The following is a 27,098-nucleotide window of genomic DNA, read 5'->3' as shown; positions in this document are numbered from 1 at the left end:
AACCCCTGGCGTGGGCTGCAGGAGAGGCCCAGACGTCACCAGCACCCTCCACCAATGAGCGAAGCATGCATGAAGGGGAGCCTGACACACCAACACTAGAAGCCGGGTCTCCCTCAAGGCGGCCGGAACATTTCATGCACCCGCCAGCAGCATCCACTGCTCAGTGCTCACATAAAATGCACCTGTTCTGCTTTTTTGAAGCGCTCATACTGAATGCGCCAAAAACCCAAGCACAACGCCGTACAAAAAACGCAGCCTCAGGATCACTTTATGCTCCATTTATTTCTTGTCTTTTTTTTTTTTTTTTAAACTTCTCACAGCTCACCAACTGTATCAAGTTAGAGCAGACCCCCACATAGCACTCTAAACTGTAATCAGTGCCAGTATTGGTGGCAAGATGTACAGTTGAGGCTCCTCTAAACACAGAAAACCTGGGGAGGTGGAGGAAATGGGGGGAGGGACTCGACTCTTTCAAGTGTGGCACCCTCAAGGTCAGTAGGACTCCAAAGAGGGTCCCCCAAACTCTATCCATACAGCAAAAGGGTCCAGAAAAATTCTCTAACCAGATCCAAAACAGACAGACTGCACAATCTTACCACTCCACCTGTTGGAGACTGAGAAAAGACCGATTATAAGAGGTATTGCACAGCCCACTTGTACTGTAGTCAAAAATAAGTATCTCAGTCTCCCCCTGCTGGCAGATGAGTGTAAACCCATCTGTTTCTGTGCCAGCCTGGAGGAATGCTAAAGAATGAATGCCAAATCGGTCTTTACGATCATAGTAACATACAGTCCCATGAAAAAATTAGGACACCCCATAAAATATTCAGTTCTTTAAGAAATGTTACATATTGATGATGTCAGATCTTTTTTTTTTTTTTTTTTTTAATCTCTGGAAAAGTAAGTGATGTAATTGCAGGTGAACAACAAAAATCAATGATTTAAAAAAAATTTTAATTAGATTTTTTTTTTTTTTTTAATTTAAATCAAACTTTTTTTTTTTATATAAAATGCTTTTTTTGAGGACAAAAAAATCTATCTAAAAGTTTTATATTTAAAATACATTATAGTCCAAAAGTTATTCATCATGAAATGAGGATTAGTTTTTAATTATGTAGCATGAAGCTGTATGTATATTCATGCAATAATTAATTTTTTTTGTAAATGAATTCCATTAATCCATTCATAATTTCACAGGCAATTTTTCTATCTAGAAGATGGAGAAATTAGGTTCTTACCTATTAATTTTCTTTCTTTTGGCCTCTCCAGATCTTACAGTTGGGTATATATCTCATCATAACCAGCAGGTGGAGACTGAGACAAAACTTTGGAACTGTACATAATAGGTGACTCCCCCTTATTCCATTAGTCTGCTGAATAGCCAAGCAGAATTAAGAATTATAAACAGAAAACCAGGACTCCTAACAGGAGTAACAACAAATAAACCTGAACGCTGTTGGAAAATGCAAATGTCAAAGGTCCCCACAGCTCACCAGCTATGCTAGCCGAGCCACAGCTGCTGTTCTTTGATCTCCCCGGCCCTAGAAAAATACTAGAACCCACAGAAAAAGTAAAATCTTCAAGCAAGAACAAAACAACAACAGACAGGGTGCAGTGCTTCATCGGTCTGAAGAGGCTAAAAGAAAGAAAATTAGCAGGAAGTTTTCCTTTTTTAGCAACACTCCAGATCGGTATAGCTATAGATCTTACAAGCGAGACGTACCAAAGCAATACCTATCAAGGGTGGGACTCCCGAAAGGCCAACACCAGAACACGCTCACCGAACACCGCTTCCCGACACGCCTTAACATCCACACGGTAGTGCCTAATAAAAGAATGCAAGGAATACCAAACCGCAGCTTTACAAATATCCACTGGAGGCACCAGCGAAGACTCAACCCAAGAAGCTGCCTGACTCCGAGTGGAATGAGCCTTGAGAAAGACAAAAACAGGCTTCTTCTGAATAAGATATGTGGAAGCAATAGTCTCCTTGATCCAGCGCACAATGGTAGCCTTGGAAGCGCTATCCCCCTTACAAGAACCTGCTAGAAAATGAGATGGATAAACTGGACATACTGGCCTCACTTGTGTATGCTGGACACTACAGACATTTTTAACATATTTTCCCATAGCCTGGCCCAGCCTGTACCTTGCTGTCTGTGAACACATGTATCCTTTGAAATGCTAACCCAGCTGGCCTTTGCTCCATTCCCTGCTGGGAGGATACTTCTCCAAGGTTCTGCTGAGCTGTTATCAGTGCTGTATGACTTCACATATGCCAGGCACCCTGGAAAGCCATAAAACATTTATAACAAGCAAGGATCCCTGCAGGATGACGGGGGTGTAGAGAGATGAGGGAGCTTGGTACCAAAATATTGTTAGATAATCCGGTGGCCTTGACATATGATACTATTTTATTTGGCATGGCGATGAGGGCAAAGAGTCAAATTTCATCAAATAATAACAAACTTTTATTTATATTGACTGGAGTAGCCATTCAACAGATTACATATAATTGGAAAAATTATGACAGATTAAATTACAACTTTTGGTGGAATTCTGTATGTCATATATATAAAATGGAGCGTACAATAGCAACACAGAGAGGATATTTTGATAAGTTTCAGAAAATATGGGGACCATTAACAGATTTTTGCAATGAGTAATAACATTTTCCCAAAGTAAGATATTCGACATGAGGGGTTGTGGGTGGGTAATATTTATTAATACTATAATGTATATGAATGTGTTAATAGTTTTGATATATTGTAGATAGAATTTCTGTAGAGGGAGGGAGAGGATGGGAGGGTTTTCTATCCTAATATTAATTCTTTAGATATTAAATGTAGTATACAATATTTAAGATATTATAGAACATAGGTATTGACTGAAATGTTATATTTAAAGTGTTACATGAAAGTTAATCAAGTGTATATATACAAATTCAAATGATTTCATCTGATACACTTGTTGAAATATGTAAAAATGAATAAAGAATTAAAAAAAAAAAAAGAAATTTTGATATAGCTATAAAACTATTTTTCAAAAAAATGAAGCCTTCATCAAGAATGAGTCTTTCTGTAGAAAACCACGATTTAAATCATCTTTCTGACTAGCGATTTAAACCAATTTAAGTCAAATCCATCCTTCTAGGTGATTTGGTGCTAGAGTTTTTGACCTTTCGGATACAAGCTCAAAGCTAGCACAAGTTGGTAGCCATTATGCATTGTACCCTAACCACCAGCTACAAATGCAAACCAAATTCACAGCTTACCTTCCAAATATAATTGGGAAAAAGGAAACTTTTTCATTGCATTTTTCTTCTGCTGTGATAGCAGCTTCCAGTGAAAGACATACATGATGACTCTATACAACAAAAAAAAATAATTTGTAAAATCAAAACATAGCTCTCAGTTATCTAGTTGGCTCCAGTTAAAACAATGTGTCAGCTCCGTGTACCCTGATATGCAAAAATTAAAGCCCACACCTTATTTCCTTCTTCAAAGTATTAATATTGCTCCGCTCAAAGGCATGGCCTCAAAATGGTATAGTTTACTGCATCAAGGGTTGTCTGAATCCATATCACACATGAGTGCTTGGCACCCTGAATTATATATCTCTGCTGATGAGCTTTGGCATGAGGTATGAACCAGAGTATTCAAGTGAATTCACTCAGCCCCAGTCCTCCAGTCAATATACTTTTTTTTTTTTTTTTTTTTTTTTTTAACATCGGGCTCACAGGACCCCGCAGAAGATGGAGAAATTAGGTTTCTGTTAGCTTGTGATAGTTCCTTTATGGATGGGTATTATACCTCACTGCTACCAGCAGGTGGAGACTGAGCTCAAACTTGTATATCAGTACAGCTTCCCCTCTACTGATCCAGTCTGCCGAATAGCCAAGCAGAACCTAGAAAAATTCTTAACTGAAAAACAGTAAAACATACTCCGAACAGGAGTGGATAAAACAACAAACATCTGTAAACAACTGTTAGAACATGTGTAGAACATAAATCTGGTATAGAAAACATCCCTACAGCTCACCAGCTAAGCTGAGCCATAGCCGCTGTTCTTACTGTTCCCCCCGGGGCCCTAGAAAAATGCTAGAACCTGCAGAAAAATTTAAAATCTGCATGCAAGCAAAACCCCGCAATAACCGCACAAAGACAGATAGGGTGGGGAACTATACCAGCCTACAAGCTAACAGAAAGAAAATTAGCAGGTAAGAACCTAATTTCTCCTTCTGTATCGCTTGATAGACCGGTATAGTTCCTTACAGATGGGACGTACCAAAGCAGTACCCATCAAGGGTGGGACTCCCGAAGGGACGACACCAGAACACGTTCACTGAACACCGCGTCCCAACGCCCTTGAACATCCACACAGTAGTGTCTGATAAAGGAATGCAGAGAAGACCAAATTGCAGCCTTGCAAATATCCACTGGAGGCACTAGAGAAGACTCAGCCCAAGAAGCTGCCTGACCCCAGGTGGAATGAGCCTTGAGAAATTCTGGAACCGGCTTCTTCTTCAGAAGATAAGCAGAAGCAATAGTCTCCTTGATCCAGAGCGCAATAGTAAGAACATAAGAACATAAGAAGTTGCCTCCACTGGGTCAGACCGAGGTCCATCTCGCCCAGCGGTCCGCTCCCGCGGCGGCCCATCAGGTCTGCGACCTGTGAAGTGGTTTCTGACCACTTCTATAACCTACCTCAAGTTCTATCTGTACCCCTCTATCCCCTTATCCTCCAGGAACCTATCCAAACCCTTCTTGAATCCTTGTACAGAGTTCTGGCCTATCGCTTCCTCCGGAAGCGCGTTCCATGTGTCTACCACCCTCTGTGTAAAAAAGAATTTTCTAGCATTTGTTCTAAACCTGTCCCCTTTCAATTTCTCCGAGTGACCCCTAGTGCTTGTGGCTCCTCTCAGTTTGAAGAATCTGTCCTTATTTACTCTCTCTATGCCCCTAAGGATTTTGAAGGTTTCTATCATGTCCCCTCTAAGTCTCCTCTTCTCCAGGGAGAACATCCCCAGCATTTTTAACCTGTCAGCGTATGGAAAATTTTCCATACCTTTTATCAGCTTAGTCGCCCTCCTCTGCACTCCCTCGAGTACCGCCATGTCCTTCTTGAGGTACGGCGACCAGTATTGAACACAGTACTCCAGGTGCGGGCGCACCATTGCGCGATACAGCGGCATGATGACTTCCTTCGTCCGGGTCGTGATACCCTTTTTGATGATGCCCAGCATTCTGTTTGCTTTCTTTGAGGCTGTCGCACATTGCACCGATGGTTTCAGTGATGAGTCGACCATCACCCCCAGGTCCCTTTCCAGGTTACTCCCCCCTAGCAGTGTTCCCCCCATTTTGTAGTTGAACATCGGGTTCTTTTTCCCTACATGCATGACCTTGCATTTCTCTACGTTAAAACTCATTTGCCACTTTTTTGCCCAGTCTTCTAGTCTCGTTAGGTCCCTTTGTAGGTCTTCACAGTCTTCCGTGTTTCTAACCCTGCTGCAGAGTTTGGTGTCATCAGCAAATTTGATAACCTCACATTTTGTCCCCGTCTCCAGATCGTTAATAAATATATTGAATAGTAGAGGTCCCAGCACCGACCCCTGCGGAACTCCGCTCGTGACCCATTGCCAATCTGAGTATTGGCCCTTGACTCCAACCCTCTGTTTCCTGCCCGCTAGCCAGTGTTTGATCCATCGGTAGATATCCCCTTGCACCCCGTGGTTCCACAGTTTTTTAAGTAGCCGTTCGTGAGGTACCTTGTCGAAGGCTTTTTGGAAGTCAAGGTAAATGATGTCTATGGATTCACCCTTATCCATCTGACTGTTTATTCCCTCAAAGTAGAAGCACCATCCCCCTTATGAGGACCCGCAAGAAGGACAAAGAGATGATCTGATTTCCTGATCTCCTGAGTCCTCCGCACATAAGAACGAAGGACCCGACTGACATCCAACTTGCACAGCTGTTGTTGCTCAGAAGAGCCCTTCCAACTACTCAACACAGGGAGGACTACAGATTGACAACCAAGTGCGAAGCCACAAGGTGCAGCGTGCTGCCACTCCAAAGGCTAGGTAGAAGCTCGCAAGAGGTCATAAATGGCATCCGAGAGATAAGCACCCAATTCAATTTTGGCAACTGCTTGCATTAGCAAGTCCCAGTCTCAGATTTATTGTCAAGGACATGCTGGGCCCAGCAAAAAACATGTCTGAGCTGCTACCCCTCACACATCGCTGCCTGGATTGACAGAGCCGTCACATCAAAACTCTGTGTAAGGAGGGACTCCAACTTATGCTCCTCCTTCAAGGCCGCATCACCCACAACAGGCACAGCATGCCGCTTAGAAATGGCCGAGACCACTGCATCCACTACGGGTGACTTCAAGGTGTCCCCATCCCCTTCAGACATGGGATACAGGCAGGCCATGAAGCGCGCAAAACAAAAAGGGGCTTTCATCACCTGCCACTGTGCGAGCATAATATCCCGAAAATCATGATGCATAGGAAAAGAGCAGGAAGCAGAGTGGATCCCCTTACGCAAGGGGTCCACCGAACGCGGGGTCTCCGACACGGTGTCCTCAAAGTGCAAAACCGAGGAAACCTGCAGAATTAACACATGAAGCTCATCCCGCTGAAAAATGCGCAGCACAGATGCATCTTCGCCAGCTGGGGGGACTCGAACACCCACTGGCGGAATCCAATCCCCGAAGAGGATCATGGAAGACTCCCAAAGGGTCCAGGTTCTCATCAATAATATCTTGCTCCTCTAGGTAAAAATCCTCATCCCTAGAGACCCTCGGGCGTTGGAATGAGAGAGGAGTAGAGGGGGGCAAAACTACCGCTGTGTGGGGCTGCGCCAGGGAACACAGAGGGTAAAACCCTTCCCAAGACCCCCAGAGTGGACATGGAACCTCCTGCTGCCAACACATAAGATTTACAAAGTGCTAACCTAAATTCAGGGGGAAAGACCCCCGGCGGCCCCAAAAGACTCCCTGTCCCAGCAGGGGACCCTGTCATACCTTGCCCCTGTATGTCCAGAACAGGGGAATGATCACCTGAGGTAATTGAGAAGAAGGAGGAGGTTCCCGCTGAAAATGGACCCAAAACCGCCAAAATCAGAGTTCCTGCAGCCTACCGCATCTGAAAAGCCTGGGACTTTCCCGACACTGAGGCCGAGGAACCGACTGACGTGAAAAGGGAATACCCAGCCGGACCAGTGGTAAGGGAATCCTTTCTCCCAGACCATCGGCGGCTGGGGAACCCTCCACATGGACGTTAGAGGAAGCCTGGGCTTCCCCACGATCCGAAGCCGACTTGCAAGGCACCATTAGCTGGGCACCCTGGCCGACGACTTCCGCTGCCCCACTGCTCTGGCCTGCACAACGCTTGCACAGGTCGGCCGCGAGTATCTCACGTATGGATCACAATGAGCACTTTTCCCCTCCAAAAGCGCTCATTGTGCTAGAAAACGCCCTAGCTGTAAGGAAAGTACCGGTTCGTTGAAAAAAACCAGTAAAAAAAGGCTGTTTCAAAGGGGATTTAGCCCTTTAGACGACACACCTCAGGATTTTATTTATTTATTTATTTATTTTTACTTACAGAACAGACTTCACGGCTCTCAAAGCTGGATGTCTGACCAACCAGGGGGCCAGGCTGCCGGCTGAAGCCCCTACAAAAATATGGAGAGGTGGAGGAAGGTGGGGGGAGGGACGCAGCACGAGACCCGCAGGGTTTAACACCTCCGAGGTCAGACAGATCCCCAAACAGGACCCGCCCAAGCTCTACCCGGCATAAAAAGGGGAACCAGGAGTCCAAACACAAAAATCCAACAGTGCTAAGAAAGGAGCCGAAATTAGCCTACCACTCTGCTACCGGAGACTGAGGAAGACTGGATCAGTAGAGGGGAAGCTGTACTGATATACAGTGGTGCCTCACACAACGAACTTAATTCGTTCCAGGAGCAAGTTTGTTATGCGAAAAGTTCGTTATGTGAAACGCGTTTTCCCATAACAATACATGTTAAAAAAAATAATTCGTTCTGCAGCATAAAATATGCTAAGATGACATAAAAAAAGATAAATTTGTGAAAATGGTGGTCTTGCTGAGGCCAAACTCTTTGACGAGGTCACACTGTTTTACCCCACATTCACTCCTTCTAATTATTTCCCGTTTCATTTCAACAGAAATCACCTTCCTGCTTTTTTTAGAAGCCATGATATATAAAAAATATTGAGTTTATCTTAAAAGGACGACTGTATACAGTGAGAGAGGGCAGTTAAGCGCAGTGACTAACGACTGCCTGCAGTGCCTGCGCGGAAGGATGCAATACATCGGCAGCTCGGGCGACTTCGTTGTGTGAAACGAAGTTCGTTGTGTGAAACGAAGTTCATTGTGTGAAGTTCGTTGTGTGAAATGAAGTTCGTTGTGTGAATCAAGACATGAAGTTCGTTGTGTGCAGCGTTCGTTGTGTGAGGCGTTCGTTATGCGAGGCACCACTGTATAAGTTTGATCTCAGTCTCCACCTGCTGGTAGCAGTGAGATATAATACCCATCTGTAAGGAACTATACTGGTTTATCAAGCGATACAGAATGGTAAATTTTTACATAACGTCTAACGTATGCTGGTACTGTGGGACATCAGTGGGTACTCTACCCCATATGATATTTCAATGTCCCTATCTCACTGTATACTGGGGTAAGGTTTGGAAAACCATCTCTGACATATTAAAGATTCACGAACCGTTATACCTCAAAATTATTGTACTCGGACAACTAGGTCTCATACAAGCTCTTTCAGAATCCAATGCTTGCCTGCTCAATATCCTACTTTTTTTAACTATCAAAAATATATTGCCCCACTGGAAGAACTTAGCCAAGGTAGAGTTCATGGTATGGTGGAATACAGTATGTATTACTATTAAATTTGAAAGGATGATTGCAGAAAAACATCAATCCACCAGCTCATTCCTTAAAATCTGGAGCCCTGTCCAAACTTAGGGCCTCTTTTACAAAGGCGCGCTAAGCGTTTTAGCGTGGATTTAGCACGCACTGAATCAACGCGTGTGCTAACCACTAACGCGTCCATGAGATAACATGCACACGTTAGTGTTTAGCGCGTGATATTTACTGCATGCTAAAAAGCATAGTGCACCTTTGTAAAAGAGGAGGTTACTGTGATTTAGACCGTTGACAGATAGTAACTCAGAGTATTCTGTACTATATATATAGATAGATAGAGAGACAGAGAGAGAGATAGAGAGAAAAAGAGAAAGAGAGAGAGAGATCACCCCCCCTTTTTTTTTTTTTTAAGATTAAATCAATATGTAATGCTCGTTGATAATCCTATTACAAGCTGATAATTTGTGGGCTATAGATATATTAAATATATAATTATAGCTTTGGGGTTTTTTTTTTGCTTTGTATATATCACCCATGATTTGTTTTGCTTCCGTTTCATTCTGGATAATTTCTGTATATCTTGTTAATTACTATACAAAATTAATACAAATATTTTAACTAGAACACAGCTCTCAGGTTAAACATGAATTGTAAATTCAAAGTCATTAATTAAACATGTATGATACCTCGTTGGCATGATCCAAGTACATTTGGATTCCTTCCGTCAAGCAGTTTACTGCACTCTCCTCTTTCAATGTGTACACTTTCCCAGACTTTTCTATTACTCGAATTAAACCAGAAGTCTTATGGATTTTTGCCCCTGTATTGGAAAATTAAAGCAGAATTTTTCAATTTAGCACAGATAGTGAAGTTGCTTACCTGTAACAGAGGTTCTCCATAGACACCAGGGGAATGCACCCTAGCAATATTAAGCTTTTGGTTTACTGAGCATGGGCAGGTATTCCTGCCTTCAGTGGCTCCTCCCCTTGATACCCAGTTTTGTCTCTAGCTGAAAAATACATATATACTGTACATCTACGAAGAAACCTCATTACGGGTAAGCAACTTCGCTTTCTTCACAGACAAGCAGGGGAGATGCAGTCATACTTGTTGGTGAATCCCTAGCTACCACTTATTAAAAATAAGGGTGATGGTGATAGATCAAGAAGCAAATAGAGTTTTGATGACATTAAAAAAGGTTCCAGGGGAGATCCAGGAAATTACAGACCGATAAGCCTCTCTTCAGTGATAGAAACAATTATAAAAAATAAAATTGTGGAACACGTAGACAAACATGATTTAATGAACCAGTGTCAACATGGGTTCAGCCAAGGGAGATCTTGCCTCACAAATTTGTTGGACTTCTTTGAAGGTGTAAATAAATATGTACATAAAGGTGAGCTGGTTGATATAGTGTATCTACATTTTCAGAAAGCTTTTGATAAAGTTCCTCACAAGAGACTCCTGAGAAAATTAAAGAGTCATGTGGGATAGGTGGCAATGTTCAGTTGTGGATTAGGAATTGGTTATCAGATAGAAAACAGAGGGTAGGTTAAATGGTCATTTTCTCAATGGAGGAGAGTAAACAGTGGAGTGCCGCAGGGGTCTGTACTAGGACCGGTGCTATTTAACTTATTTATAAATGATCTAATCTAATCTAATCTAAATCTTGGGTTTATATACCGCATCATCTCCGCAGATGGAGCTCGACACGGTTTACATGGTTAGGGAAGGAACGGAACTCCAGTGGAATTATATAAGTATGAGAGAAGAGAGGTTGGTGTGAGAGTGCCAGGAGCGGGACGGGGTTACGTTCTGGAGAAGAGCCAGGTCTTCAGATGCTTACGGAATGGTAGAAGGGGGCTCAAATTGCGGAGAGGGGAGGGGAGACTGTTCCAAAGCTGAGTGATTCTGAAAGGGAGGGAAGAGCCAAGTTTACCAACAAGGGAGATGCCTTTTAAGGAGGGGTAGGATAGTTTTAATTTTTGAGTGGATCTAGTGGAGGTTGGATTTGAGGAATTCCAGGATAGAGGGATAAAAGGAGGAAGGATACCGTGGAGGATCTTGAAGGTTAGGCAGGCACATTTAAAGTAGACCCTGGAAATAACGGGAAGCCAGTGGAGTTTGGATAGGAGCGGTGTGACATGGTCAAATTTACTTTTTGAGAAGATAAGTTTGGCCGCGGTGTTCTGGATTAGTTGGAGTCTGTGGAGGCTTTTCTTTGTTAAGCTTAGGTAAATGGAATTGCAATAATCCAATCTGGAGAGGATAATGGATTGTACGAGGACGGCAAAGTGTTTTTGGTGGAAGCAGGATCTCACTTTCCTCAGCATGTGAAGGCTGCAGAAGCATTTTTTTATCAGGGAGTTGAGGTGGTCGTTGAAGGATAATGATGAATCTATGGTGATGCCCAGAACTTTGCTAGAGAATTCCAGCTGTAGAGAGGAGCCTGTGGGCAGTGGGATGGAAGTGGGTAATTGATCAAGTTTAGGGCCAAGCCAAAGTAGTTTAGTTTTGGACTCGTTCAATTTCATTTGTACAGTGTGAGCCCAGGATTGGAGTTTGGTTATGCAAGAAGAAATGTTAGCTGCGAGATTGGTGAGGTTCGCGTCGGTCTCGATGAGGACCAGGATATCGTCGGCGTAGGTGTAGAGTGTTTCTAGGGGGGATAGGTGGAGAAGATTCAGGGAGGACATATAAATGTTGAAGAGGATGGGAGATAGGGGGGAGCCTTGTGGGACTCCACAAATCGGTTTCCATGGGGAGGAAGAGGAACCATGTTTGGTGACGGTGTAAGAGCGAGAACGTAAGAAGTTCGAGAACCAGTCAAGGACTGTAGAACTAATGCCGATCTCGGAGAGTAGGAAGATTAGAATGTCATGGTGGACAACGTCGAAGGCAGCAGAGAGGTCGAATTGAAGGAGAACGGCAAATTTTTTGTGAGAGTGAAATTGTTGGATCTTTGAGATTAGGGAGGCCAGGAGGGTTTCGGTACTGGAGTTGGGTCTGAAGCCGTATTGATAGGGTAGGAGGACAGAGAATCTTTCCAGGTAGGCTGAGAGTTGGGAGGAGACGATGGACTCTAGCAATTTGGTTAGGAGCGGAATGTTTGCTATTGGGCGATAATTGGATGGGGAGGAGGGGTCTAGGTCAGCTTTCTTCAGTAGGGGGGTCAGTGCAATGCGTCCCATTTCAGGGGAGAAGAGGCCCGATGATCTGGAAATTAGAACGACAAATGAAGTGATTAAATTTGCAGATGACACTAAACTTCAAAGTTGTTAAAACGCATGCGGATTGTGAAAAATTGCAGGAGGACCTTAGGAAATTGGAAGACTGGGCGTTCAAATGGCAGGTGAAATTTAATGTGGACCAATGTAAAGTGATGCACATTAGGAAGAATAACCTGAATCACAGTTACCGGATGCTAGTATCCACCTTGGGGATTAGTACCCAAGAATGGGATCTGAGTATCATCGTAGACAATACGATGAAACCTTTCACCCAATGTATGTGGCGGCCAAAAAAGCAAACAGGATGCTAGGAATTATTAAAAAAGGGATGGTTAACAAGACTAAGAATGTTATAATGCCCCTGTATCACTCCATGGTGTGACCTCATCTGGAGTATTGCGTTCAATTTTGGTCTCCTTATCACAAGAAAGATATAGTGGTGAAAGAAAAGGTTCAAAAAAAGAGCGACCAAGATGATAAAGAGGATGGAACTTCTCTCGTATGAGGAAAGACAAATGTTTAGGGCTCTTCATAAGCACATAAGCATTGCCTCCGCTGGGTCAGACCAGAGGTCCATCGTGCCCAGCAGTCCGCACACGCGGAGGCCCATCAGGTCCAGGACCTGTGTAGTAGTCCTCTATCCGTTCTCTTCTATCCCCTTTTCTTCAGAAAGTTGCCCAATCCCTTCTTGAACCCCAATACTAACTAGAAACGCCTTCACCGGATCAGACTTTAGGTCCATCTATTTTGGCGACCCGCACACGCAGAGGCCAAGCCAGGTGCTCCCAGATGGAGACCCTGATTACCCATATCCCTCAATGTGATTTGCAAGGAGGTGTGCATCCAACTCACACTTGAAACCCAGAATGGTAGTCTCCGTCACCACCTCCTCTGGGAGAGCATTCCAAGCGTTCACCACTCGCTGTGTGAAATAGAATTTCCTGACATTTGTCCTGAGCCTGCTGCCCCTCAGCCTCAGTCCATGACCTCTTGTCTGTGTCACTTTTGACAATGTGAACAACGGTGTTTCTTGCTCAATTTTATTGAATCCATTCAGTATTTTATAAGTCTCAATCATATCTCCTCGCAGTCTCCTCCTCCCGAGGGTGAACAGTCCCAGTCCTTCGAGTCGTTCTTTGTAGCTCAAATTTTCCATACCTTTTACTAGCTTCGTGGCTCGCTTGGAAAAGACAAGACTGAGGGGAGATTTGATTGAAGTCTACAAAATCCTGAGTGGAGTAGAACAGATACAAGTGGATCGCATTTTCACTCCATCAAAAATTACAAAGACTAAGGAAATACTTTTAAAACCAATAGGAGGAAAAAAATTTTTCACTCCGAGAATAGTTAAGCTCTGGAATGCATTGCCAGAGGTTGTGGTAAGAGCGGATAGCGTAGCTGGTTTTATGAAAAGTTTGGACAATTTCCTGGAGGAAAAGTCCATAGTCTGTTATTGAGCAAGACATGGGGGAAACCACTGCTTGCCCCGTATCGGTATCATGGAATGTTGCTATTGTTTAGGGTTCTAGAATCTTTTGTTACTCTTTGGGATTCCGGAATCTTGCTAGTCTTTAGGATTCTGAATGGAATGTTGCTACACCTTGAGTTTTGGCAAGATACTAGTGACCTGGATTGAGAACGGGCTACTAGGCTTGATGGACCATTGGTCTGACCCAGTAAGATTATTTTTATGTTCTTAGAAAGTTGAAAATTCACAATTGGTGTCGTGTCTTGGTCTAAGTGTGTTAATTCCAGGGCTGTGGAGTCGGAGTCGGAGTCGAGGAGTCGGAGTCGGAGGAAATTTCGGGTACCTGGAGTCAGAGTCGGAGTCAGAAGTACAAAAAACTGAGGAGTCTGAGTCGGAACATTTATCTACCGACTCCATTTTTTAATTTGGCATACCAATCACGAGCGATTCTTTCAGCTATAGCACCCACTATATACACAGCACAAATGTTGCCAGCAGCTTCTGCAGCCTTAGAACTTGATTAAAAGCAAAGAGAGGTTATTATAAGAAATTTAAAGAGGTGTGGAGACCATTAATTGAGTATTATAATAAATAAATAATTATATTTATCCCCATTAAATATATGTAGGGGGGAGGAGGGATGGGTGAGTTTTATGACATTATGAGGGGTAATATATGGAAAGGGAGGGAGGGAGATAGTTTATGGTATAAAATGAATGTAGAGTTTCAAGTGAAGAATGTATAGTATGACTTGAATTATTGTACACTTGTTTGCATAATGTAAAAACGAATAAAGATATTTAAAAAAAAAAAAAAAAAAAAGCAAAGAGAAGGTGGTGTCGAAATTGCTCATTTCTCTCAATTTGACATTCCATTTTAACGATCTGAAAATTAACCAGTGCTGTGGAGTCGGGAGTTTAGGAGTCGGAGTCGGAGGAAATTTTGGGTACCTGAGTCGGAGTCTGAAGTACAAAAAACTGAGGAGTTGGAGTCGGAACATTTATCTACCGACTCCACAGCCCTGGTTAATTCTGTCCATTGTAACTTACAAGTACAAGTAAGTCATTGTTGGCTCTTCGTTTTGTCCCAGGAGTTGCAGTAGACAGTTTAAGAATGGGCTTTTACAATTGCAATTCAGTTACTTCAGGTCTGGCCCCCTGTCTTGGTACAGAAATGCTTTTAAAAGTTTTCTGAACCTGAAATAGTGGTTACAAGATCGTAGTGTAAGCGGTAGCTGGTTCCAGCATTTTGCCAATTGATACTGGATGGAAGAATTTGAGGAAACAGAAAACTTCTCAGTCACTTTTTACAAGCAAACCTATTCTTTTTATAATTTTCAGTTAAAACAAGCTAAGAAATCATATTATTCTTTACAAATTCACAATGCTACTAATTGACCAAAACAACAATTTTCCATATTTCACAATCTTACTACTTCTCCCAATGATGCTTTTTGATCAAATCTTAATCTTACTCTGATGATCTTGCTAGCTTTTTCAATTCTAAAGTAATACAACTTCATAACCAGCATTTATTTGGTTCTTCTGTTATTACTACTGTAATTTTTTTGCCACCATTAACTCTTCTGCTGTTGATCAATTATCCCATGCACCTGGATCACCTTCTTCCTCTTCTAATATCCACAGGGCTTTCTGGCTCCGCGGAAAAAATTGAACTGAGGACCACGAGGTGGGATGCGCCCTCTAGTGGGCGAGAAGGCATGCACATGCGTGGTGCAGTGTGCAAACTTGAAACTTCAATCAAGTTTGCTTGAAAAGCTGTCCGCGCTGGGGCTCCGTAGATGACGTCACCCACATGTGAGAATATCATGCCTGCTTGTCCTGGGATAACATGATAACTCAATTATGGTCTTCTTTCATACTTCCAAATTTGACATTTTTTACAATTAATTAATACTTCTCAAAAAAACACTTGCAGATATCAATTCTCAAAACTGACACATTTCAATCACTATATAGAGAATAAAATCATTTTACCTACCGGCGATCCTCTGCAGGCTGCTGTAATTAGCTTTAGAGGTGAGACTGGGAGGCCGGGGGGAAGCCGGAGGACACGAGAGAGAAGGGGGAAAACATGCAGGCCTCCGGCAAATTGGGAAAGTGGAACCCAAACTATAGCTATATGATGTAAAGCTCCACAATAGGAGTTACTGCCAAGGAAAAGGATCTAGGTGTCATCTTGATATGTTGAAACCCTCTGCTCAGTATGCAGTTGTGGCAAAGAAAGCAAATAGAATGTTAGGAATTATTAGGAAAGTAATGGAAAACAGATATTAGATTATAATGCTTTGTATCACTCCACACCTCGAATACTGTTTGCAAGTGTGGTCACACTGCATCTCAGAAATGAAATGGCAGAATTAAGAGGTACAAAGAAGGGCAACAAAAATCATAAAAGGGACAACTTCCTTATGAGGAAAGGCTAGGACTCTTCATCTTGGTGAAGAGAAGGGAGATATAAAAGTCTATAGAATACTGAGTGGAGTGGAATGGGTAGACATGAATCACATATTTGCTTTTTGCAAAAAAAAAAAAAAACTACGCTACACTAATCGATGGGATTAGGAGACATTCTAACTACATGGGTTGGGGATTGGCTGAGCGGTAGACTTCAGAAGGTGGTGGTAAACGGTACCGCATCCAAAGCATCGGACGTGATCAGTGGAGTGCCGCAGGGATCGGTCCTGGGTCCGATCCTATTCAATTTATTCATAAGAGATATGACGAAAGGACTTAGAGGAAGGGTATCACTGTTCGCCGACGATGCCAAACTTTGTAACATAGTAGGCAGAGGCTTATTACCTGATAATATGACACACGACCTACTGCTGCTGGAACAATGGTCAAAAACTTGGCAGCTAGGCTTCAATGCTAAAAAATGCAAGATAATGCACTTGGGCAGGAGAAACCCCCGTAGAACTTATGTACTAAATGGTGAGACCTTGGTTAGAACTACGGCGGAACGCGATCTAGGAGTGATCATTAGCGAGGATATGAAGGTTGCCAATCAAGTGGAGAAGGCTTCCTCCAGGGCAAGACAAATGATGGGGTGTATCCGTAGAGGTTTCGTCAGCAGGAGACCTGAGGTTATGATGCCGTTGTACAGAGCCATGGTGAGGCCTCACTTAGAGTACTGTGTTCAGTTTTGGAGCCCACACTACCGAAAGGACGTGCTGAGGATCGAGTCGGTTCAGCGAACGGCCACCAGGATGGTCATGGGGCTCAAGGATCTCACGTATGAAGAAAGACTAAAGAAGTTGCGGCTGTACTCACTTGAGGAAAGAAGAGAACGGGGAGATATGATTGAAACGTATAAGTACATCACGGGACGCATCGAGTCAGAAGATGATATCTTCTGGCTCATGGGACCCTCAACCACCAGAGGGCATCCGCTGAAAATCAGGGGAGGGAAGTTTCATGGCAATCCCAGGAAGTACTTCTTCACCGAAAGAGTGGTGGATCATTGGAACAGACTCCCACCCCAGGTGATAAAGGCCAGTAGCGTAACGGATTTTAAGAAAAAATGGGATACTCACGTGGGATCTTTAAGGGAGTAAATTCAGGGGGGGGATACTTGGAATGGGCAGACTTGGTGGGCTATAGCCCTTTTCTGCCGCTTTTTCTATGTTTCTATGTTACACTACGCAATGAATCTAAGTAGTAAATTTAAAACAAACAAGAAAAAGTATTACTGCACTCAACATGCAATTAAACTCTGGAATTCTTTACCAGAGAATGTGATGAAAGCAGCTAGCTTAGCAGGGTTCAAAAAAAGGTATGGACAATTTCTTAAAAAGGAAACAACTTCACTTCAGGGGTCTGCCTTGCTTGTCCGGTGACTGGTGTCATGGTGGTCTTCATTGGCAAGGTTCCTGGTCCTGCTTCTTTGGTGGCGGCCGGTTGACCTGGTTCTGGAGACTGAACTTACTATCAAGCCACCTCAGAGACTTTTCTATCTCTTAAATGTGTTTTATTTTATTTTTAATTTTTTATCTTCTTTCATTATTTCTGTTTTCTATTTCTTTGCTTTTTGATCTTGGAAATGTATTACATATTTTTATTGTAATCAGGTACTTTAGCTAGTCTGTGAGCCTTCAGGACAGATAGGGTCATTTTTCTCAAGTACCTAATTTCATTTTAGTTTGATACTTTGCAAACCGCTTAGGTCAGTAAAACGCAGGAGCGGTAGATCAAATCTTAAATAAACATAAACATAAAAGAAGTCCATAAGCCATTATTAAGATGGGTTTGGGAAAATCTGCTTTACTCTTTTGTGACCTTGTTAGGTACTGTATATACTAAAATATAAACAGATTTTTGAACAAAAAAAGCCCAAAATTATGAAAGAAATATGACAATTAACCATAAAAACTCAACAACAGTCAAATGAAGGCTCCCTTCAGACTGGCACTGCCTCAGGATTTTTTTTTTTCCCCCAGAACAGACTCCACTGGCTCTCTAAGCCATTTATGCCTTCCCGGTATCGGTGGCAAGGCTTACAGCTGAGGCACCTCTAAATAAAATTTGGGGGAGGTGAAGGAAATGAGGGGAGGGACTCGACCAGTCAAGTGTGGCACTCCCGAGGTCAGATGGACCCCCAAAAAGGGTCCCCCAAAGCTCAATCTGGCACCACAAACAGGGACAAGGTGGCCACTTTAAACAAAATCTAACAACCCTACACTAACCTAGGTAAATACTGCACAAACTTACCACCTCCACTTGCTAGAGACTGAGAACAGACTGATTGTAGATGGGACTGCAAAGCCCACTTGTACTACAGCCAAAAGTCATTATGTCTCAGTCTCCACCTGCTGGCAGAGGAGCGTAAACCCATTCAGTCTGTGCCAATTAGCAATAAAGTACAGTTGCTTACCGTAACAGGTGTTATCCAGGGACATCAGGCAGATATTCTCTGCATGTGGGAGCCCCGAGCGGACAGTCTCGCAAGCAAACTTGCTTGAAGATCTTTAAGCTTGCGAGTGTACTGCGCATGCGTCTCCTCAGCGTGGCCTCAGTTCAGATAGCTAGCAAAGAAGCCAACCCAGGGAGGTGGGTGGGTTGTGAGAATATCTGCCTGCTGTCCCTGGATAACACCTGTTATGGTAAGGAACTGTGTTTTATCCCAGGACAAGCAGGCAGCATATTCTCTACATGTGGGTGGCCTCCAAGCTTACCAACAGGGACGGTAGGAGAGTTGGCAATTTAGGAGAACAGATTACGCAAGACTGACTGGCCAAACTGGCCGTTCCGTTTGGAAAAGGTATCCAGACAGTAGTGACAGGTGAAGGTATGAACCGAGGACCAAGTGGTGGCCTTGCAGATCTCCTCAATAGGAGTTGATCTGAGGAAAGCTACAGAAGCTGCCATCGCTCTGACCTTATGCTCCGTGACTTGACCCTGCAGAGGGAGACCAGCCTGAGCGTAGCAGAAAGAGATGCAAGCAGCCAACCAGTTGGATAAGGTGCGCTTAGACATGGGACGCCCCAACCGATTCGGATCAAAGGATACGAAGAGTTGAAGATCAGTCCGATGAGCCTGAGTACGTTGCAAGTAGAAAGCCAATGCACGCTTACAGTCCAAAGTGGGAAGTGAGGCTTAGGAAAAAACACTGGAAGAACAATGGATTGGTTGAGGTGGAAATCCAAAACCACCATAGGAAAGAATTTAGGATGAGTGCAGAGGACCACCTTATCATGATGAAAAACGGTGAAAGGTGGATCCGCAACCAAAGCTTGCAGCTCGCTGACCCTGCAAGCAGACGTGAGAGCAACAAGAAACACCACCTTCCAAGTGAGATACTTCAAATAAGCCCGGTCGATTGGCTCAAAGGGAGGTTTCATCAACTGAGCAAGGACAACATTGAGATCCCAAACCACCAGAGGAGGTTTGAGTGGAGGATGAACATTGAAAAGACCCTTCATAAATCGGGAAACCACTGGATGCACAGAGAGCGGTTTCCCCTCAAGCGGCAGATGAAAAGCAGCAATGCCACTAAGGTGGACTCGAATAGAAGCAGACTTGAGACCAGACCGGGATAAGTGCAGCAGATAGTCCAGGATGGATGACAAGGAGGCAGACTGCGGCTCCAAGTGGAACGTAGCACACCAAGAGGAAAACCTGGTACACTTCTGAGAATAACGCTGGAGAGTGGACCGCTTCCTAGAAGCCTTGAGAACATCCCGAACAGACTGAGAGAAGTGAAACGAGGCAGTCAGGTGACGAGGAACCAAGCTGTCAAGTATAGAGACTGCAGGTTGGGATGAAGAAGAGAGCCTTGACTCTGAGAAAGAAGAGAAGGAAAAACGAAGAAGCAGAGGCTCCCTGACACTGAGTTGAAGCAGCAGGGATTTGTTGAGAGCCCTCAGGTCCAGGATGGGACGCAGGTCCCCGGTCTTTTTGGGAACCAGAAAAAAACGGGAATAAAACCCTGAGTTGTGCTGGCACACAGGGACCTTCTCGACAGCCCGGAGATGGAGGAGAGCCTGAGCCTCCTGAAACAGAAGGAGAAGTTGCGACCTGTTAGAAGGAAACTCTCTTAGGGGCTGATCTGGAAGCACCTGTCGGAAGTGAAGAGAGTACCCCTCCCGAATTATGGTGAGAACCCAGGAGTCGGTTGTTATCTACTCCCACTGATGATAAAAATGGCGGAGCTGACCCTCGATGGACAGAGGGGAAGGCTGATGGACTAAGGGCACAGGCACAGGAATTGTCAAAAAGACGGCGCCTGAGATTTAGAGGGACACTGCTGCTGCTGAGGCCGCCGAGGAGGCGGATGGGAGAGGGCTAGGATGGACTTCTGCAGGTAGCGACACAGAGAAAGCTTATACTGCTTAGTGGGGAGGGCTCGCGCCTTAGGCCACACCAGGGAGGCAAAGGACCGCTTGTGCTCCGAAAGGCGTTTCGTAGCCGCCTCGATCAAGTCATCAAAGAGTTTGTTCCCCATACAAGGGAGATTGGCCAAGCAGTCCTGCAAATTGGGGTCCATGTCCACGATGCGCAGCCATGCCAAGCAACGCATCGCCACCGCAAAGGCCGTGACCTGGGATGACAACTCAAAGGCGTCATAGGCGGCCTGGAGCATATAGAGACGGATTTGGGATAACGTCTCCAGAAGCTGGCCAAACTCCAGCTGCCGACGAGTGGGCAAGTCAGCGAGGAAAGACTGCAGAACCTTCAGGCAGTGCTTGAGATAGGAGGTGAAAGTAAAATTATAATTAAGGACCCGGTTCGCCATCATTGAGTTCTGGTAGAGCCGGCGACCAAATTTGTCCATCGTCCATCCCTCCCTGCCCAGGGGGACGGTCACGTAAACCCTCACGGGGTTAGATTTTTTCAGCAAGGATTCCACGACCAAGGACTGATGGGAAAGTTGCGCCTTCTCAAAACCCTTACACGGAACTGTGAGGTAGCGAGATTCCAGCTTGGAAAGAATGGAAGGAATGGCATAAGGAGTCTCCAGATTCCGGAAGAAAGTCTGTTTCAGAACCTGATTCAGAGGAAGATGCAAAGACTCCCTAGGAGGATGAGGGAACTCCAACTCATCCAAATACTCCTGGGTGTACCGGGATTCACATTGGAGGTCCAACTGAAGAGCCTTACCCATGTCAGAGACAAACCGCGCGAAGGGGGAGATCCGAGTAGAAGAAAGGACCTCATGTGGCGAGGAAGATCCAGAGCGTCGAGCCGCCAAAAAGGGGACACTTCCCTAGAATAAATAGCAGGCAAGTCAGAATCCTGAGAAAAGGACAAGGAGGAAGCCTTGTTATAATGACCTGGAGAGATTGAGGAGCGCCAGTGCTGAACCCAACGGGGGGAAGAGCCCGGAGTCCGAGGAACCGGAGAAGAGACCAACTGCCTCGACGGCTTCGAGGGAGGGGTCCTCGACCTCGACCCCGAGTGTCCCGGAGAGACAGAAATGGATGGCCGGCCTCGAGAATGAGAGGGGCATCTCGACCTTGAAGGGCCTCGAGAACCGCTAGGTAGGAGATCAACCTCGCCGAGGCGAGTTCCTCGGTCGCTTCGAGGGCGGGAGCCTCGAGGACGAAGTAGACTTCATCGGGTGCGTCGAACGAGGCCCACGAGTCGGAGAATCACTAGAAGACAGCCGGCGAGACTGACCAGACCAATCCTGAGGGACTGCGAGCGGACGCTCAGGCTGGCCTGCCGAGAGCAGGGTCGAGGCAGGAGCAAGCTGGCTCAAGTCGGAGGAAAGCCGAGTCTTCAGGATGACCTTCAGCATGTCCACGAACATCGGCACCACAAACGATGGTGACCTCGAAGAAGAGTATTCCCGTTGTGTAGAAACACACTTGGAGGGAGGTCTCGACAGGGCATGGGGCACTGCATCCCCTTGAGACCCCAAGGAAGGCTTCTTCGCTAGGGAACCTGAGAATGGAAGAGGGGACTTACCCGAAGCCACAGGTCTCGAAGAGGCACCCCCCGAAGTCCTAGCGGAGGAGGGCAACTTCGACGAGGCCAAGGCCCTTGTCAGGGCCAGGGCCGTTGAGGCTGGAGCCGAAGCCGAGTCGCACTGCCCGAGGGATCCATGGCACCAAAAAGTTCAAGGATCTTCAACCGCGAGTGCTTCGTAGAAGGCAGGCGAAGGGTAGCACAGCGCGGGCAAGACTCAACCCAATGATTGACCCCGAGGCACTCAATGCACCAACAGTGGGGGTCAGTGATAGAAATAACCCGACGGCACTGAGTGCTCTTTTTAAATCCAGTCACAGGCCGGGACATAAGTCCAAACCACCGCCGCAGTCATGCAAGACTAGTCAGCCTAGCCGGACCCGGGTCAATGACAAAGGAAATGTTTATTAATTGTATTTTTATGTTTTTTGGTTGTTGTTTTTTTTTTTTAGGAAATGCGCCGCACAGCGACTCACTCGTTCAAAACAAAAAAGCAAGCCACGGTGCAAGAGGCGCTCTGATCACGCAGAGCAGAGGAACAGGGCTTTTGGATCTACGGAAAACGAAGAACTGAGGCCACGCTGAGGAGATGCACGCCCTGACTCGGGCGAGAAGGCACACGCACATGCACGGTACACTCACAAGCTTGAAGATCTTCAAGCAAGTTTGCTTGCGAGACTGTCTGCTCGGGGCTCCGTTGGTGACGTCACCCACATGTAGAGAATATGCTGCCTACTTGTCCTGGGATAAAAAATAATTATGGTAAGCTCAATTAAATGCTTCCTTTTAGACCGGCACTGCCTCAGGCAAAAAACTTTGAGAGACAAAAGAGCAGACACCACTGGTTCTCAAAGCTGTAGTCTTTGCCTGTTTGTGGCAAGGCGTACAGCAGAGGCTCCTGTAAGAAAAAAAAATTGGGGGAGGTGGGGGAAGGGACTCGGCCTTTCAAGTGTGGCAGCCCTGTGGTCGGACGGATCCCCGAAAGGGTCCCCTCAAGCTCTGTCCAAACAGTAAAAAGGGACAATAAAGGCTACTAATCAAATCCAACAGGCCCTAACTATCAAAGGGAAAGACTACACAGGCTTACCACCTCCACCTGCTAGAGACTGAGAACTGATTGATTGTAGATGGGACTGCAGCACATATCCCACTTGTACTACTGCCAAATTCTTTGTGTTCTCTGTCTCCACCTGCTGGCAGAGGAGTGTAAACCCATCTGTTCTGTACTGGTCTGGAGGGACAATAAAGAAATAGATACTGATACTATTAGTTATTTCTAGAGCACTACCAAACATACGTAGTGCTATATATATATATATATATATAGTCACAAAGGATACGGTCTCTGCTTGAATAAGCTCAGAATTTAATCGAGACAAACAGGATGCCATGATAGGGGGTTACAGTTAGCAGGGAATGGTTAAAAATGCTGGCTAGGGTGGTGAACAGAGGGCAAGAGTTTTGCATTGAAGGCAATTGATTAGATACCTTGGACACCTTTTTATTACATAGGAATATTTTTAGTGTGGATTGAGGAGGTATGTTTTGTATTTTAATGGGTTTGTTCCTGATGAATGGGTTGGGTGTGGGTGGGGTCTCTTTTATATGCATTTAATAATAATGTTAAGAATGTCAAGTGATTTTGTACAAATTAATTGATTGAATATTGTACACTTGTTGCAAGATTTGAAAATGAATAAAGAAAATAAAAAAAAAAAGATGGACTTTTGTCGCTTAGGGTTATCTTCGAGGTCTCCATTTCCTCCTATTTCTTTGATAAAAACAATTATTGACAGACTCATATAATATGTGATTATCTTTATTCAGTGTACTATAATTCTCTCCTTCAGAAGTACAGTTCTTCAATCTCATCTCCACACAGATCACCTTTACAAGGAAAATTTGAAAGGCATTCCTGGACTGTCCTGGATTTGAATTAAGCTAAGTTGATATATTAAGCTTTCTGGAAATTGAAGACTAATTGGACTGTTAACATATTATATGGTATATAAAAGAAAATATTAAAAATCCTTTTTTTAAAACAGATGACTATTAGATGTATAAATCCCAGCTAGCAATGAATACGTTCAGCCGGGTTTGGGTGAAATCGCTGAGGTTCAGTGAACAATGAAAAAGTATGACATAGGAATTGGTGTAGAGAAGATATTAATGAGAATAGATTTATTATAATCTTCTCTGTAAAAGCATTTTTAAGTTAGCCAAGGCTTTTGGAGTTCTTAGTATAAGGTATGGCATGTACTTATAAGAACGGTACACTGAACGTATAATCTAGGAGTTCACTTTCAAATGAAATACTTACCATCATAGAAACAGATTTCAGCATCTGCACTAGGAGAGTTCTCCATCAACATGCATTTAGCATATCTGGTGTAGTACGTAACTTTTGGCGTTTTGGATCTTACGAGCTGTATGAACTTGGATGCATACTGGTATTTCTTCCAGTATTTATCTGTAAGAAAAAAATTACAAATAATTAAATATTTTAATATGCATACTTTTAATAGAGAATTTTCTTTTGAGTCTAGAATTTCTTTTCAATAAGGCTATTTTCCCAGTAGTTAAATTGTTAACACAATATTTGACGAGAGTTAAAAGATATGCTAAACATGAACTCACTGACCCTCCTGGCAGAGGTGAGAGAAATGAAACAACTTTCCAGGTGAGAAAATTGAAAAGAGCTGTGGCCATTGGTTCAAATGGAGGCTTCATTAATCTGGAAAGAACCATATTAAGGTCCCAGAACACACTGGAGGAGGTTTGAGAGGTGGTTTAACATTGAAAAGTCCTTTCATGAATCTGGAGACCAAAGGATGAGCAGTAAAGAGGTTGTCCCACGTTCCCCGGCATGTGAAAAGCTGTAATAGCACTGAGATAGACTCTGATAGATGTAGATTTAAATCCAGAGTCAGACAGATGAAGTAGATAATCCAACACCAATTCCACTGACAAGGAAGTTGAATCATGATGATGAAGGAGACGCCAGGAAGAAAACCAAGTCCACTTTCGTTGATAACATTGTTGAGTGGCTGGCTTCCTGGAAGTGTCAATAATATCACGAACAGGCTGAGAAAGATGTAATTCATATGAATTCAGTCCGAGAGAAACCAAGCTGTCACGTGTAGCGACTGCAGTTTGGGATGTAGAAGAGATCCTTGATTCTGAGTAAGCAGAGTAGGAAAGATTGGTAGAGGAATTGGCTCCCTGGTGCTGAGCTGAAGTAGAAGGGAGAACCAATGCTGCCGGGGCCACCGAGGAGCAATGAGAATCATGGTAGCTGACTCTTGTTTGAGTTTAAACAGAGTCTTTAACAAGAGGGGAGTTGGAGGGAATGTATATAGAAAAAGGCCCGTCCAATCCAGGAGAAACGCATCAGCTTCAAGACGGTGAGGAGAGTAAAGTCTGGAGCAAAACAGGAGCAACTTGTGATTGTGGGGAGCTGCAAATAAGTCCACCAGAGGAATACCCCATTGAGTAAAGATGAGATGGAGAGTCGAATAGTTGAAAGTCCATTTGTGAGGCTAAAGAATTCTGCTGAGGTTGTCTGCCAGGGAATTCTTCTCCCCTTGAATGTAGACAGCCTTTTAAGAAAATGCTGCGAGCCATCGCCCAAAGCCAGATTTTCTGAGCCTTCTGACATAACAGAAGAGAGCCTATGCCTCCTTGCTTGTTTATGTAGTACATTGCCACTTTATTGTTTGTGCGAAGGAGGAAGACTTGAGGACTCAAGAGGTGCTGGAAAGCTTTGAGAGCATACTATATCGCTCTGAGCTTGAGATGGTATGCACCTTCAACATCCGTTGACAGAGGATGAGAAGAACGTTCAGGCGCTCTGGAGGGAGAAACGCCCTCATTAGAGTAGTATCGAGGATAGCGCCAATAAACTGAAGAAGTTGAGTCAGAATTAGATGAGATTTGGGGAAATTGACTTCGAATCCCAAAACTTGAAGGAAGGCAATGGTCTGAGATGTTGCCAGAGACACCTCCAGAGATGACACAGCTTTGATCACCAGTCGTCGTCTGAAAGGAAGAACCTTGTATTGGTAATGATGTCCATTCACCTGACACCAAAGGTACTTGCGGGAAGCCTGATGAATTGGTATATGCGTGTAGGCTTCTTTGAGATCCAGAGAGCATAGCCAGTCATTTTGATTCAGAAGTGGATAAAGAAGGGCAAGGGAGAGCATCTAGAATTTCTCTTTGACTAGAAATTTGTTGAGATCTCCGAGATCCAGAATGGGTCGTATACCTCTGGTCTTTTTCGTATGATTAAAAAATACCGGGAGTAGAATCCCTGACTTTGCTGATTTAAAGGAACTTCTTCAATGGCATTGAAAAAGAAGAGGGATTGAATCTCCTGAATGAGCGAAGAAGACTGTATCGGGTCCGAAATAGACTCTCTTAGAGGATGATTTGGAGGTAGGGTATGAAAATGGAGAGCATACCCCTGACAAACGATGTCTAGAACCCAGAGATTTGTGGTGATGAGCTCCCAACGATTTACGTAATGCTGAAGCCGTCCTCCGATCGGCTGGAGAATGGGAACTGTGGCTATGCTCCTGAGGAACACGTGAAAAAGACTGTGTGAGCTTTTTTTTTTTTTTTAAATTATATATTTATTAATTTTCAAACTTTAAAACATCAAGTATAACACTTGTACAGAAAGCAATAGTAGTATACAAATTAAATTCCAATAAGAATAAATCCTTAACAATAAAAAAAAATTTACTATTTATGCTCAAGTCCTCAATAGGAATCCAGGATCGAATAGGCAAGCAAAAGAAAAGAAAAAAATATATTTTAAAGAATGCTATTGGCTATAGAGCTGAAAGCAAGGTTCCATATTTAAATCTAAATATAGTGCTCATGATTTTTCTATATCCAGATGAGATAACGCCAGGAAAGTTGACAATTGGTTCAGTTCAAAAACAGACATATTTTAACAGTACGTTAACACACAATACACTTACAAGGATGTCTCAAATAAAATAACCCCAGATTTTAAGAGAAGAAATTCACGACAACGCTTTTGCGTCTCTCTTGAAAGATCA

The 27,098-nt window shown here is 44.0% G+C and overlaps 1 protein-coding gene across 2 annotated transcripts in view; it reads right to left on the bottom strand.

Moving 5' to 3' along the window:
• The window catches only part of PLK4 (polo like kinase 4), a 102,683-nt gene that overhangs the window by 27,544 nt on the left and 48,041 nt on the right, over positions 1 to 27,098 (bottom strand). For both annotated transcript variants that reach the window (XM_033938977.1, XM_033938968.1), the window contains exons 10-12: positions 24,350 to 24,499; positions 9,589 to 9,722; positions 3,275 to 3,366 (exon numbers count right to left, since the gene is read on the bottom strand). In XM_033938977.1, the coding sequence (XP_033794868.1) occupies positions 3,275 to 3,366; positions 9,589 to 9,722; positions 24,350 to 24,499 (376 nt within the window). The remainder of the gene's footprint in view (positions 1 to 3,274; positions 3,367 to 9,588; positions 9,723 to 24,349; positions 24,500 to 27,098) is intronic.

Source organism: Geotrypetes seraphini, chromosome 1 (genome assembly GCF_902459505.1).
Source record: "Geotrypetes seraphini chromosome 1, aGeoSer1.1, whole genome shotgun sequence".
In the NCBI taxonomy this organism is placed as follows: Eukaryota; Metazoa; Chordata; class Amphibia; order Gymnophiona; family Dermophiidae; genus Geotrypetes; species Geotrypetes seraphini.
Note: the sequence above shows the minus strand (reverse complement) of the source record. Positions and strands in the feature narration are given on the sequence as shown.